This window comes from Drosophila montana, unplaced genomic scaffold (assembly GCF_035044405.1).
Source record: "Drosophila montana isolate Dmon_TW-CO22-7 unplaced genomic scaffold, ASM3504440v1 contig_3733_1, whole genome shotgun sequence".
NCBI classification, from domain to species: domain Eukaryota; kingdom Metazoa; phylum Arthropoda; class Insecta; order Diptera; family Drosophilidae; genus Drosophila; species Drosophila montana.
In genome coordinates this window covers 2,609,367-2,626,038 of record NW_026998620.1, presented here as the reverse complement: position 1 = coordinate 2,626,038, position 16,672 = coordinate 2,609,367, and the positions used below count along the sequence as shown (strand labels likewise).

At 39.7% G+C, this 16,672-nt stretch overlaps 1 protein-coding gene across 1 annotated transcript; it reads left to right on the top strand.

Moving 5' to 3' along the window:
* The first annotated feature begins 2,055 nt into the window (after positions 1–2,055).
* Positions 2,056–16,216, top strand: LOC135436325 (uncharacterized). Its single transcript, XM_064693899.1, has 5 exons — positions 2,056–2,210; positions 2,464–2,529; positions 11,414–11,570; positions 11,663–11,761; positions 15,937–16,216. The coding sequence occupies exons 2-5, from the start codon at positions 2,521–2,523 to the stop codon at positions 16,071–16,073; spliced, it is 402 nt and encodes a 133-aa protein (XP_064549969.1). The 5' UTR covers positions 2,056–2,210; positions 2,464–2,520; the 3' UTR covers positions 16,074–16,216.
* The last annotated feature ends 456 nt before the right edge of the window (positions 16,217–16,672 follow it).

Here is a 16,672-nt window from a genome sequence, read left to right as displayed (position 1 = left end):
ACTTGATAATTGTGCTGCGCGTGCAGCAATCGTTGATTAATGGGCTTGTAATTCTAATTGCCGACAGCAGGATAAGCCAAGTGATTAACTTGCGAATACTTGGACTAGCATATCAGCGACTATTTTTAGCGCATTTAAAAATCCATTAATTTGAGGCGGCCTGTCATGTGCAGATAAGTTTGAGCCCAAAACAGATTTTAGTTGGCTCTGCTCTCAACGCTGTTTTTTAATTCCTCAAAGTGGCAATAACCTCAGGCCGGGCCAAGCCAAGCTGAGGCCAAGATTTGCGCCAATGATTAATTGATAACTATTGTCAGACGTTCAACTATTTCAATTAAGTGCCAAAAAAGAAAAAAACACAAGCAAATGGCAACAGCAACAAAAAGAAAGCCAAAGCAGGCAATGCAAAAGGCAAAGTACGCGCAAGGCAATTTGTTAATTGTTTAGTCGATCAGCCATAAATCAATGGCAGTCGACAATTAAGCGCGCTAATTGTTGCACAGCTTACAACAATTGCGCTGGCCAATTGGCCAACTGAACTTGACCCCAACGCCAGCTGAAGACAATACAGACTATGAATTATACAATTCAATTTAATTTTTGCGGTTTTCTGCTACTTGTGGCATCAACAAAAAGAAGGCAACTTTGCGGCCGTCCCGTCAGACACCTGACAGCTGAACTTGAACTTGGTATTTGAATTAGCCAGCCAATCGGCTAGCACAGCTCTCTCTCTCTCTCTCTCGGTCTCTCTCTCTCTCGGCCTCTCTCCTCTCCTTCGTAGCCTTCGCAGTGCTGCATGGCTAATTAAATGCGTTGGCCGGCGGAAAAAAAAAACGTACGCATTGCTTGCATTGCTGCGACAAGTGTGCAATTTGTATTTAATTGTACGCATTAATTACGAGGGTCGTTAATTAAGTCATGAAATGATTTATAGCTGCGTTTATTATATAAAGTTCAACAAATTAACCTCAGGCAAATGCCCGTTTTTCATTTATTTGTGCAAGTAATTTTTGTGTTAAGTGATATGGCAACACCTTCACAAGGATGCCAGTTTTTGCATTTCATTAGAATACCAAAAAGTTCAATGGAAGAAAAAAATACTAAAAATATAAATTGGCACACGCTTAATAACGTATAGAGCCGCCCTCGTAGGCGGCTATTTTGAACAATTGTTTTTCAGCTAAAGGGTCGTAAATGTCAAGCATTTAATGTTGCACATCAACTGTAGCATAAATTGTAATTAAAAATATGTATGCTGTATACAGAAACAGCTGGGAGGCTTGTGATTTAAGCCTTCTGTTTAGTGCTTCCGGCAGGTAATTCGTGCGTTATGACTATGATATGCATATTGCTATATTTAATCATATAAGCGAATATAACGTAAATTGTCATTTAAATCAAGTCAACAGCGTTCCTCGACTTGACTGAAAACGGCTAGAAAAGCAACAACAATCAAACAAACAGACCAACAGGCCAACAATCACACGAAATTTTCACGGTCAAAACGGCAGAGGCGGAAGAAATTGCCAAAGCTTTTTAACTGCTGACAAAACAGCAGCAGCAGCATTGTTGCTATTATTGTTGCTGTTGTTGCTGTTGCTGTTGTTGTTGTTGATGCAATTGTTGTAGCTGTTTTCACCTGCAATCAAGCCAAGGTGCTTGCCAGCCAGCTTTCCTATTACATTTGCATTAGATTTGCATAAGCGCCTATTCAGACTGATTGACCCGAATGAAGTGCAGCGTCACCTGAAACTGGTTACCGGAAAGCAGCAGCAGCAGCAGCCGCTAGAAAGTTGCCTTTTCTGCCACTATCCGCCCAAGAACAACGACCATCACGTGTCGCACGTAGGCCAGCAACAAAAGCTCTCAAGCTCAAAGGCTCTCACACTAACGCTCGAGTCAGAAAAGAAAGAAAAAAAATAATAAACAAAAAAAACTCACTCAAAACGCAGCAAACAAAGCAACGACGGCCACGTCGACGTCGACAACGGCGCACGCTTGCCATGCTTTATATAAAATCAACTGAGCATTTCTGTTGGAATTCATTAAACGTTTTACCGCACAGCTCGACGTACATACCCGTACACGATCCGCCGATTCCGAGTCCGAGTCCGATTTCGAGTCCGAGTCAAAGCCGAGCTCCCGCAACCAGGCACAGCCAGCACACACACACACACACTATTTTTAAATATAGCGCAGCGCAGAGTCGTGTAAGCCAATACCCAGTTGACAGCCAAACGGCATCCAGCTAACAGTTCCCAGCTCATTTGAATTTGGCTTTCAGTTTCATTTGACACGCGTGATCTCGCTTACAAAGAAAAATCAAAGAAAAGTTAGAAATTTTCAATACCAATAATTATAAACAAAATCGTGTTTCGTGTTAAAAAACCCAAAAAAAAAAACAAGTGCAGTGCCTAATAAAAAAGTTAATTAATTTTTGAAATATTTGTTAACTAATTGCAGCTCAGCCAACAATTACAAATTACAACAACAAAAAATAACACACACAACTAAATCAACATGAAATTCGTAAGTACTCAGTGCAAAACAAAAAAAAAACAAGCGAAAAAAATATTGCATTTTATTTTGCGTTAGCCAAGTTCGTTGCCTAAGTCTTTTGTTTTGGTGGTTGCCAATGCCAAGCGACAATTTTCACAGCATTTTCATTGATGCTCATGCTAATGCGAATGCGAATGCGAATGCAATAGTTGTATTGCCAACAGACACTTTTGGCCAACATTCACCGCAAATTGAGTCTAGCTTTGGGGCTCATTGTGTGCTATACAGAATTTTTATTGGGCACTTGAATTTATGGCCAGTTGCCGCCAGTTGCCCGTTGTGTCGTGTGTCAATTTTTGCAGCGAGCATTTTGTCGGCATTAAAGACATGACAAAGCCAGCCGCGAGCATATAAAAATGAACATATCTATTCGTAATCGTATTTAAATAAACACACAGAGACAGAGAGAGCTGCATGTGTGTAACTGGCTATTAAGCTGTTAAGCCGCAGACAATGGACTTTTGGCTGGGGGGCGTGCCGCACCGTGTACAGCATCCAGGCCATAAATTGTATACGATTTGCATGGCATACACACAAAACTATGATTATGCAGCCAAGCGCACGCACTTTCAATGTTTCCGCCTGCCCGAAGTTCAACTCAATGTGCAGAACGGCCAGCAATTACACGCAACAAACAAAAAATCGGTTGGGGGGGGTAAGGCAGGAAGTTCAAGTTCATGTTGAAGGCCGCGGCCGTGCCAGACAAGCAGCAGACACTTGTTTACAGATCAAGCAAAAAAAAACAACAACAACAACAACAGCAAACGCAATGGCAAAAACGTGCTTGGGCATGCGTTTTGTCAGTTAATTGAAAAGTGCGATACACACGCGCCAAAGCCAAAGCCAGAGTCACAGTCAAGTGACCAAAACTGGCGCTGACCAACTTCTTGACCATTGCGTGTATGTCCGCCCCTCCTCTCCTTGTCTCGCCTTCATTGCGAGCATGTGCGTGTGCGCGACACGGCCATAAATTAAACAACTATGAAAAGCCCGCGTTCAATTCATTAGAGTCTCAAAAGTTATGCAACGGCAACTGCAACTGCAACTGCAACTGGCTGCAGTCGGCGGTTGTCGTTTCATCCCAGCAGGCGAGCTGGGCACCCTGGGAACCGCAATCAGCGTCTGGCGAATCGCTCTCGATTAGGATTGGGTCATGCGTGCGCAGACTCGAGAAAAGATTTATTAATTGCTCGACAATCGCTTTAATTCATTTTGTTAATCGTCGCCATCGCCAGCAACTTGTCCTCGTCGACATGTTGTTGCATTTTACACGCTTTGCGTGTAGAAATTCAAATTAATTGCCATAAATATATATATATTTATACATACATTTGCCTTGCGTTTCGCTTGGCTTGCTCTGACTTTGGTCGGCTTTAACCTGGCCCAGGCCAAGTCGAGCTCTCAGCTCGGCTAATGAAGATGCCGCACTTGCACAATACACACACACACACACACACAAACACACACACGAGCAATTGTCATGCATAATTGCAATATCTTTTTGCAGCTGTGTGTGTGTGTGTTTAGGCCAGGCTAAGGGGAATATGTTTTATCAGCTCACAAAAAGTTTCAAACTTCATGCTTGAGGCAAAAATGCTTTAAGACTTAGTTTCTCAAACTGTGAACTAACGTACTGTAAAATTTGTATTTTTTCAATATTTAAATATATTTGTTGAACAGATTTGTGGGAAATAAAATCTATACTAAATATAAGTTTAGTTTTTGATGTCTGAATGAATTCTATGAATTCTGAGAAAGTAAACTAAAAACTTAATTAAATGGAACAATGTTTATAATATTCTAAGTTTTCTAAAATTGCCAATATAAACATTTGATTATTAGATGAGTGGGGAAGAAAAAAACATAGACTGAGACTTAATACAAAAGTTGTCAAATTGTGTTTAAGGTTTTTAGTACGCATTGTTTAGATACAAGCGGGAAGCTTTAAACTAGCTAATAATTTATTAAATAATCAAATAATAAAACTTAAACTTAGGTCAGTTCTTATAGGTAGACGACCAGCTAGTTCTTCGAATCTTTCTAATGGGGCTTGACTTGCCAGTTTTTTAATTTTTGTGATATAGTAAACAAAACTGAACTAAATAGAATAATAATGAAATAATATTGAAATTTAAATTTTATACAATACATAATTTGTTATTATTATTACAATCATGTGTTAAACAAACTGAATTAAATCACACATAATAATAATAATGGAACATTTTATATTCACGAAATGGAGTGAAACAAGCATGGAAAGTTGATAAAATTTTATATGATAATATATATATATACTTTTAACTCTAATTTAATACTGAGGCCTCCGGCTACAATAATATAATATAATCTATAATAATAGAGGAGCATTTTACATTCACGAAATGAAGTGAAACAAGCATGTAAAGATGATAACATTTTAAACAATATATATATACTTTTAAGTTTGCTTTACTACTAAGACCTTCGGCTACAATTACCGAGGATTTGAGTCCAGATTCTCGTTGCTCAGTTCCCCAAATGAATTGGATACTTGGACAACTCATCTATCGAGGTCTGCATATCATGTTGTATTCCAGCCACAATTAAGCTCCACGTTACTTGGACATTTAACAAATTCGTGCCATCTATTTCGTTGAATCCTCTGGCCAGTCGTGGCTCTGCGCTCCATTTGGACCAAATCTCGCTAATGTCCATTGCCTTTGGCATTATATGCTATGTGCCATGTCACTTGATATCGGGAATCGCAACGGTCGCAAAAAGTTTTTCGCTTATTTTATTACAATTCGCGTAGTGCGACGCGATTAGCTGCAAACGCGCAGCTGTCGCAATCAGAGCCATGTCTTGGACTGCTAGCAGTCACTCAGTCAGTCAGTCAGTCAGTCAGTCAGTTAGTCAGTCAGTCAGTCAGTCAGTCAGTGCGCATGGCAAGTGCCTGGCGTACACATGTTCCACATGTCCAGCTACAGTTGGACATTAGCTCAAAGCTTGGCGAGCGTGCGTTGCCTGCCCACATGAGAGCGTTTCGCTTGCAAAATAGTTATGTTAGATTTATCGCCGGAGTGGACCAGGCCATTACCATATTTATAAGGCACGGGCAGGCAGGTGAGCAGTCAGGGGGGGGGGGGGGTGCGACATGTGCGTTGTGTTTGGCATTTTGTCATGCCTTAAATGCTACAAATTTGCGCTGTTCGCTGAACTTGAACTAATTTTTGTTTGCATTTGCATTGGGGGGCCGCATCAACAGGAAAAGGAAAAGGAAAAGGAAAAGTGTTTCGATTCTCACGCTGCCAAACGACAATTGGCACTTCCTAACCAACGAGCTGCGGCAAATTGAGGCCCCATAATTGCCTGGTCAATAAGTAATAGCAAAGTCAGACACAGTCTCCAACTGGCCCGGCATCATTTCCAGCTATTAAACACAATTCAAAGTAATTTAAAGCAGCGGCCGTGTTGCGCCAGTTGTTGATCTTGTTGCACCTACTACTAAACACGGCCGACACAGACTCGCTAAAATTTTTTGAGCTTAGCCACAATCGCAACTGCTTGCAGATGGCCAAGCCAAGAGTCTGGAGCCAGGCCGGGATTGAGCAGCAGCAGCAGCACGCTTCCGTGTTGAAAGTCAATGCACAGTTGCTCAATCGAGCGTTAACCTGGACCTGGACAGCATTAGCATCTGGAGCGCGGCTAACTGATGCTGTAGGCGTTACAATCATTAACAACAGATAACAGCATCAAATTTTCTTTTTTATTTTCTTTCATTTATTATACCCTTGCGGTGGGCATTATAATTTGGTCGTGCAATGTGTAACGCATAGAAGGAGACGATCGTTCGAAAAGTAAACTTTTGTTTATCAAGATTTCTTAACCTTACTCGACATATTTTACTTTTACAATGCATTTCATATATATGCAAAATCCTATCCATATCGGACCACTATATCATATAGCTGCCATAGGAACGATCGGTTGAGAGTAGGTTCTTGTGTGAAAAACTTTTTTGTTTATCAAGATATTTTGACCAAACTCGACATTTATCAGTTTTACTATGCTCCTCATATATTTGCAAAATCCTATCAACATCGGACCACTATATCATATAGCTGCCATAGGAACGATCGGTCGAAAATTAAGTTGTTGTATGGAAAACTTTTTTGTTTTTCAAGATATCTTGACCAAACTCGACATTTATAGGTTTCACTATGTTCCCTACATTTATGCTAAATCTTCTTAACATCGGACCACATTATCATATGGCTGCCATAGGAACGATCAGTCGAAAATTAAGTTGTTATATGGAAAACTTTTTTGTTTTAGAAGATATCTTGACCAAACTCGACATTTATAAGTTTCACTATGTTCTCTACATTTATGCAAAATCTTATTTACATCGGACTACTATATCATACAGCTGCCATAGGAACGATCGGTAGAAAAGTAGGTTCTTGCTTGGAAAACTTCTTTGTTTTACAAGATATCTTAACCCTACTCGGCATTAACTATTGTAGCAATTATGAGCATTATGAAAAGGTTGCGTCTGCCAGGGTATTAAATATTCGGCGTGCCGAAGAGAGCCTTAATCTTCTTTCTCGTTTTTGTTGTTGTATTCTTTTATGTTTTATTTTTGGTGTCCGGCTAAACTTGAGCGCATTTCAATTGTTCAACATTCACTTTTGCAACTGGCAAATTGTTCACATCAAATTCGTAATGCTCGCTGGGCAAATGACAACAATCCATTTAAATAAGATTAATTAACGCTCCAGCTGTTGCCATGCCAGGCCTCATTTTCCATTTTTCTTTCCACATGACTCACTTTTTTTTTTGGCCCATGCACATTTTCGCCAGGAACAACTAATCGAAAGTTCATTTCGAGTTGATTTTATGCATTTTGATATTTGTCCAAATGCAAGGCGCTCTGGTTACCTGTTCGAATGGATTTTTTTCAATATTTATTTTTTATTTTTCTCTTTTTTGGCTTGTAAAGTAATAAAAAATAATTTATTTTTACTGCACATTTGAGCCAATCAAAATCTAAACGCCAATAAATGCCAGCACAAAAATGAAAAATCTGATTGAAAAACAACTAAAAGCGCTGCAAGCGCACAGTGCTCAACGGCTAGATACCCTGTAAAAAAAACTTAAATTATTTTGAATTTTTAATGTTATAATATATCAAAAATCGGTTATTTTTCAGGCATAAGAACCTTAGCTAAACGTTGTCTAGGCTGCGCATGCCCTTTAGACCATTGTTTACAGGGTATACAAAGCCGCTGCTAACAAGCCAATGTTGTTGTTGTTTTGCTCTCGTTGTCCAGCTGTTGTTGTTGTTGTGATTTTTATTTAGGTTTTTTCATGCGCTGGCCCGGGCACGGGCACGGACACGGGCACGCTCACATGTTGCTGCACTTAATCATTGTTGTGGGTGGGTGGGTTTTCGCATGAGACGCCGTTGGCCAACAATCTTGGCCGTCTTGGCTGCTGCCGCTGCTGCTGCTGTTTTTGCTGGCCTGCTAACCAAGCAGCAAGCGCCGCCCAATTACGAAATCATATCTAAGGTCATTTGTTCAACTAATTTGTTGTGGCTACGATAAGGGGTAGGGGAGGGGAGGGGGAACGGGGGGAGCTGCCATGAGGAATGATTGCAATTTCCATACAAATAGTTTTGTTCTCAAACAAATTAACTCACATTAGCGTGCTGCACGGTTTGAGAGTGCCAATTTTTTTAATGTGGATTCCTTGCGGCTAGCCGCAAAAACAAGAATCAACCCAAGTGCTGCGCTTAATTTATTTAATTAATTTAAACGATCACTTTCAAATACCCTGTCACGGCTTCAACAGTTGAACAGTTGTCCAAAACTATTCAAAGAATGCCCAAATCCAAATGTGTAAAAAAGTGGACACGTTGCCTCCGGCTCCAGTTGACGACATTTTGACGGTTTACATGTGTATCATGCCACAGTGGAGCCATAGATTCCAGGCAATGAGTGAAATACACTGAGAAAAATAGTATATAAATTAAATTTACGAAAATTCATAATAACTAATTTTTTAAAAGTAACTAAAGTGTACAATTTTAGACTACTTTTTACTATAGTTTCTCCTCCTGTTCTAGATTCCACGCATTGAGTGCAATACACTGAGAGAAAAAGTATATAAATAACATTTTCGAAAATCCATATTAACTAATTTTTAAAAAGTAACTAACAATTTTAGACTACTTTTTACTCTTGTTCCTCCTCCTGTTCTAGATTACAGGCAATGAGTTGAAAAGCACTGAGAAAAATAATATATAAATTAAATTTTCGAAAATCCATATTAACTAATTTTTAAAAAGTAACTAAAGTGTAAAATTTTAGGCTACTTTTTACTCTTGTTCCTCCTCCTGTTCTAGATTCCACGCATTGATTGAAATAATCTGAAAAAAATAAAAAATAAATTACATTTTCAAAAATTCATTTAATTTAATTTAAATAAAAGTAACTAAAATGTAGAATTTTAGACTACTTTTAATTATCCACTTCCTCCTCCTTCTCTCCTCTTCTCTGTTCTAGATTCCAGGCTATGAGTGAAATACACTGAAAAAAAAAGTACATAAATTAAATTTTCAAAAATTCATATTAGATCATTTAAATAAAAGTAACTAAAGTGTACAATTTTAGACTACTTTCAATCATGCACTTCCTCCTCCTCCTCCTCCCCTCTGCTCCTCTGTCCCAGATCTCAAGCTCAATTAGATTGATTGCCGTAAACAACTAAGCAAATAATCTTGAACTAAGCCAATTATATTTCTCAGTGCAATCACAGCTGTTCGCTCAAATTACTTTAAATTGTCATTTCCTTTTTTTGGTTATTAATTTCTGATCTGATTTATGATGGATTCAAAAGTTGTGCCGACTTCTCAAGCCAATTGTGTGCTTCAGTTTACCTGGCTTATGGCCAAGAATTTGGCCAATTGATCGCCCGCTCGAACCTCCCACGCCAAAAGGAGTTATTAATCACGCTTTAAAAAGGCGACAGTTTTGAGAATTTGGCGTAATTATCGCATGGTTTTAATCTTCGCTAGCCTGATCTTCTGGCCAGAGCCAATGTCTTGGGCCTCGCAGATCTACGCTGGCAACAGACGCCGTGTCTAACTTTAGGACAACAACAACAACGACAACAACTGCAACAACAACAACAACTGCAACAAACATGAATTAATTAAAAGCATTTTCACAAGTTGGCGAGACTTTAATGTCTAGACGAGAGTCGCAGTTGCCTGTCGTTGGCAACTGTTCGCCTTGTTTGCATATTTTTTGATTATTTAGTTTCCAAGACAATTTTTTTTTGCTAGTTGTTGTTTTTTGTTGTTGTTGTTGTATGCATATTTTTGCTAATAGCAATTAGCGTAGTTGTTGTTGTTGTTGCAGCTGCTGATATATTGTTTTTTGTTCTTGTACTATTTTATTTGTAGGGTGCACTTTGCAGAATATTAAATGAAATGAATTGCCGCTGCAGTAGCGCAAAAATCAACAAAAATGTTTGTTAAAATTTACATGAAGCACAAATATTGCGCATACGCCCTGCAGTGCAATGCAGATTGCAGGCGCGGCCCATTAGGCAATTAATGAAGCAAAAACCTTTCAAAGGCACACAACAAATAAAAAATAACAACTAAAAGAAACTAAAGCAAAAGCGAGCAGCAATTAGTTGGCAATACAGGTGTGATTACTGACCATAAAGCAAACAAATATATGGACTTAATGCTGGCCCGGTTCGTTAGCCCGGTTCTATTAAGTCTTTGCGGCCCTGTGATTAGTGTCCAGACTCTGGCGCAATTGCGTGACGACGGCCTTTAATAAGACATTAGATGGCAACAAAACACCCGCGCAACACTTTGCGGCACAGTTGCAAGCTGCCAATAGCCAAGTGCCAGCCTGTCGACCATTCAATGCGAAATCAATAAATTCAACGCGCCGCGCAGACAGCCCCCCTACAACTCTATATATATATATAAGTATATATTTATGGCCACGGAGCCAATTTGGGCCATTGATGCATGCCGCCGCAGCTTCGACGAGCGCAGATCTTAGCTGCTTAACGAGCTCAAGCCGTATGCTTATCAGAGCATTAGATTCGATGCAATTGGCGAATTGGGTCAGCTTTGGAGAGCTAAGCTAAAGACAATATAAACACTCGGATGAGTAACAGCTATCATTGCGCTCTCTCAACTGAAAGAGCGTAAAAGCTAAAAGTAGAATGTACTCTCAGCCTCTCTGCTCTATGAGAGCCGAACGAATCGACCAGCTTTGCCGATTAACTTCGTAGCTCGTGTCAGCATCAGCAAGCCGCGACTTCGGCAGTCGTTCGTGTGGCGAACAGCCAGTTGAGAGTGGGAAAAGCCAGCTGAGAAGCCAGGCTAGAAATCATGCGTCGCATTCAAATGTATGAGCGTTACTCATCTTAGTGTTAAGATTGTCTTTGTCTTTTGTTAACTGGCATTTAAAAAAAACTCTTTTTTTTTCAATTGTGATAGATATGGTTTTTGTGCAATTGCCGCTAATTACATAGACACGCGCTGCATATGAAAAATGGCCAAAGAGACAGCCTTAAGAACTGAATAGAGCACTTACCACTTACCACTTACCATTTGGCACTTGGCAGTTGGCAGTCGGCTCGTGCTCGAATCGAGTACAGCTGAATGGCATTCTGACTGAATGGTAGACACTGTTGGCTTAATTGTTTTCCATATGCTTGGCACTGTGCTGGCATTGACACACATTTCAATTGTTTAATCGCCTCGACCGTACTTAAACTTATTACCAACATGCGCGCGCGCTTAATCGTATCAATGTCTCTCTTTTTCTTCTTGCAGTCAGTCACCATTGCCGCCCTGTGCCTGTGCCTGGCCTTTGCCGCTGGCCAGCAATACTTTCTAGGACAATTCCCCGGCCGATCGCGCTTCGCCTACGATCCTTTGGCCCTGGCACAGCCCTCGGCAGCGCAGATCCGTGATCCGCGCCAGAACAGAGGTGAGATTGTCCAAAATCTAGCTTGCACTCTTTACAATTTCACACAACCTTATCCTTATATTATATTATCTTTGTGTGTATTTCCTTTGCAGGACCCGTTGTGTTCCCCCCCTCGCCCCCGGATGCGATTGAGGAGTCGAGCGGCGTTGTTGTTGGCGCCTCTGGCTTTGGCTTTGTGCCACCTCAGCAAAGTAATACATTCAGACAATAGTAGAACCTAGGCCATTCTTACCCACACTCACACTCACACACTCACACACTTACACACACTTAAAGCTTTATTAGTGCAATTGACGTAATGTTTAAATATGAAGTCGTTTTTTTTTAGTTTATGCAGTTGTTTTGTTGAATAATTGTCTTTTTTTAACGTACCCTCCACCCCACGTCCAATTCACAGGCACAATCTTTGGTTAACTGCACACACACACAGCCATATATACACACACACACACAGTACACGCACACCCACACACAGCCACACACAATGCCAAACAGCGCCGGAAACGGAAATACGCGTCACAGTTAATTGCAGCCAACTTCAATTTAAGCACCTCAGCCCATCCGCTCCTAAGCCCAGCGCACACACACACACACACACACACACACGTACACACAATCCCGCACACACACACTAACATAACAAAATAATCAACATGTAATAATAAAAAAAATTGTTTATTAGTTATTATTATTTAGTTTAATTGTTGTTATCTAATTGCAAACACATCAATTTAGTACTTTTGCTTTTTATTCTTTCTTATTTCTTTTGTTGTTTTTATTTTTTTTGGTTTTGCCAATTATTAAATAAATTGTAACTCGAAAATTCTTATTTTTTAGTTGAAGAACTATCTAAATTATAAATAAATAAACATTAGCACATAAAATGTATTTTTTTATGTTACACTTTTTATTTAATTTTTACTTTTTACATTGACATCTTTCGGCCGCACAAAAAACAAAAAATTCCACTTATTTTTATTCTTTTTTCTTTTTGTTGTTTTTATTTTGCCAACTATTTTATGTATTTATATTCTGTTCTGGAAATTTAGAGTTTTTATTTTGTTTAATTTGTAACTCGAAAATTATTATTTTTAGTTAAAGAACTAAATTATGAATAAACAAACACAAGCACATAAAATGTATTTTTGTATGTTACACTTTTTATTTACTTTTTACGTTTTACTTTGACATCTTTCGGCCGCACAAATTCCAGCCAAAAAAATTCAACTTGTTTTAAGTAATTGTTTGTCTTTTGCGTTTCACATTCAAATGCACCAATTTGGCTTTAGATCTTATCGTACAAGTATGTTTATGATTTCTTGTAGCAATTATTGTAAGTGCACACAAAACAAGCGTCTAATTAACAAAGCCAGCTTTGAAGTGCAGCGACACAAATCGAACTGTGACGGCCTCAGTCTCAGCCTCAGCCACGGCCAATCCGATTCCAAATCCAAATCCAACAACTGTAACGACGTGGCCTACACTCTTCACGACAGCTTCACATTGCCGTGTGGGCACACGATATTATATTATTATTATTATGATATATACATAGGTTAGGCTGACGAAACATTGTAGGCTTGGGACGAGCACTTGACGTGGGGAAAAATGGATTTTTGTTGTGTATCCAAATCGAATGTTGAAATATGACAAAGCAAATCAGTTGCCACAACTTGTTGCATCTTGCTACAGAAAGTAGACTCAAGAGTTGTTCAAAACGTTTCAAACTCAAAACCGATTAAAAGCAACTTCAAATTAATGTCGACTAAAATTCGATTTCTCAATGACTCGACACGGAATTGGGATCAATTTTCCAATTCGATTGAAAAGCATTTTCTAAGCCTGATTAACAAATGTGAATGTTGTTGTAAATAGCCCACAAAACAGTTTTCCTTCCCATTCAAAACAAGTTAGAAATGTTTAAAAAATATCATGCAAAATTATTTGTTGAGCTCGTAAAATACTTGTGCATAAAAAAGTTAATCAAATTTACAATTTTTGCCTAGAATGCCCTTTTCTTAAAAGGTTTCCAAGCATTTTATTCAGTTTAAGAAACCAAGTCTTGAAATGCATATTTATCGATTGGTAGAAGCTAATAGAAAAACACAAGTAAGAGGTTCTAGTCGGGAGCTCCCGACTAGGGGATACCCTGAACCCTCTTCTTCCGACAGGCGATAGGTATAAAATGAAAAATACTTGATATATATATACTATTTTAGAAGCTATATGTCAAGTTTGGTGACTCTAGCTCACAAGCACTAGGAGGACCTACAGTCAAAATTTCAAGTCTCTAGCTCCTATAGGTTCCGAGATCCTTGCGTTCATACATAGGGAAGGACGGACAGACAGAAGGACATGGTCAGATCGACTCGGCTGTTGATGCTGATCAAGAATATATATACTTTATGGGGTCGAATACATAATACCCTTTTTACCCATTTTCAATGGGTTCAGGGTATAACAATTACGGATTGCAATAAAGAATAGATACTTCAAGTCGGTAGCTTTTTTAGTTACCGAGCTTGGCAAGACCTGATCAATAATTTATATACTTTATGGGGAAGAATTTCCGCCTGTTGAATACACTTGAAGAAAAACATTATAGCCTTTTTATCAATTTGCAATGTGTTAATAAAAATGATGGTAATTAATACTGTTCCTTTACAGAGCTATCAGTAAAAGTTTTTACTACTCGACAGCTTTTTTCAATACTTGTTCTCTGATTACAAACATAGCTCTCCACATGTTAATTCCCTTATCCCCCTTGGCAGGCAGGTTGTGATGCCTTAAGTACCTTACTGGAAAATGAAATATGAACAATTTTTAACGACAAGCAAATGTGTTGGCCCCGAGCACAGCCGGCAGCAACAGCAGCAGCAGCAGCAGCAGGTGCTGCAGCAGCAATCGCGACTTAAGCTCCATATGGAGCTATGTGTCTATGCCTGTCTATAAAGTCAATGAGCGCACACATAGACATTTGCATAGAGTATGTGAATTGAAGGGGGAGAGAGGCAAGGAGAGGCACAGATAGAGAGAGGGAGAAAGAGGGAGAGAGAGAGAGAGGGGAGATACTCAATGATATGCGCGACTAATGCTGTGCAAAATATGTTCGCAGTTTGCATTTTAACTTTTTTTTAATACCCTGCACACATAAAAATATGTGTAAGGGGTATAATGAAACAAAGCGAAGGCATGTAACGAAGTTTTAAAGATACATCTGATAGCTTAAACTATAAATGTACGTTCCTTCCAATTGTTCTCTTAATAGGAATAGGATTGTTTTGATTGGATTTAAGTATTTAGAGCGAGATTGCGGGATATTTAAAATACAGATATTGATAAGAGAGAAATCTTTCTTAAGCTATATCAACTAAAATGATACGATTATATATATAAATTAATTACATTAATTATTAGCTAAAGTTCCGTTTAAGTAGACACTTCGTCTCCGCAAGAATTCAAAATGAATTTTCAGTAGAGAGTATCCCCAAGTCGAGCACTTTTGAGCGGGGCATTCTTGCTAGTTTTTTTTTTTTTGCATATCGTTTGAGCGGCATGAAATGCAAAGAAAATCGAAATGGAGCAACTGTATTTTTTTTTTCTTCTTTTGAACTGCGGCTAAGCCTAGCTTTGCCGCATGGAACAAAAAAGCGAGCAGTGGGCCAAGCCGGAGGACTTGGGGACTGGAACTGGGACTGGGACACACAATGCATGGAAAAACATTTCACAACGAACACACAAAACGAACGACACTAAGTTGAGATAATTTTTACAATTTGACAATTTATGCACGATTGGCGACCAGGTAGCCAAATGCTGCCAATACAATTGCCGGCCCAAAAGCCGAAATGGACATTGTGTAATTAATTTTGCAAGCGCAAAGTTCTCGCTACGCAGCGCAGGCTTCCTGGATGAGGACTGCCCGTGGTTAGACTGCGGTGACTGAGGCAACAATTGCCAAATAAATGGCCACAATTGTTGCCGCCAATTGACAGCCACCCACCATAAAGTATTTGTATGCGGACGACAGCTTGCAAGGGGCGACTAATGTGGCCGGCGGCCAATCATTAAACGGGGCATTCCAAATCGCCGTGCCAACGCCCCGGGCCAGCAGCAGCAGCAACTGCAGCTGGACACTTGCCCAAACAACACTTGACCAGCTTGTTGAGGCTGCGCTGTGATTGACGAAGCGCTTAACCTTGGGTCGACGCCCACGTTTGGAATTTACCAGTTGGCAGCCAAGTTAACACGACTAATCTCAAGTGCACCCGCCACCAAGCCCAAGCCCAAGCCTAACCATATTAATTGTATAATTATTGCCAAGTCCAAGTGCTTCTCTTTCATTTGTCTTCCATTCAATTTGCAGCGGTGGCAGCTGTGGCCGCGGCGGCTGGCGGCGTGGATCCCACATATTTCAGCACCACATTTCAAACGCCGGACACATCGTACGCAACGTTCAACTATTATAGCAGTCCATACAGTACGAGATACACATACTTCTGAGGCGACACGGGTCCGCTCCGGAGCCAAGAGTCGGGTCGAGTCGAGAGTCGAGTCGAGAGTCGAGTCATGTGTAAGTAGTCAGTTAATGAGGCGCCTAGGCAAAATATCTAACAATGTTGTAAATAAATGTGTAAAATATGCAATTTGTGTTTAACTTGTGCGTTGTCGTGCACTCGAGTGTGCAACAATATATTGCTTTTGACTGTTTGCTGTTGCAATTGTTAATGCATGCGCAAAAACGAAAGACTCAGGAAGCGAACTTGAAAGCGCGCAAGCGTTAAGCAAACAAATCAGCCTTTGTTATCACCGCTGTGATATTTATTTGTTGTTATACCCTTCGCAGAGGGTACTATAATTTGGTCGTGTAACGCATGTGTAACGCATAGATGGAGACATTTCCGAGCCCCTTAAGTATATATAATCTTGATCATTATCAACAGGCGAGTCGATATAGCCATGTCCGTCGTTACAGCTATCTTTGCAGCAGAGCTTCTTTCTGTTGCACACAGTACATATGTCGGGACCAGCAGGATCGGATAACTATATCATATAGCTGCCATAGAAACGATCGGTCGAAAAGTAGGTTCTTCCATGGAAAA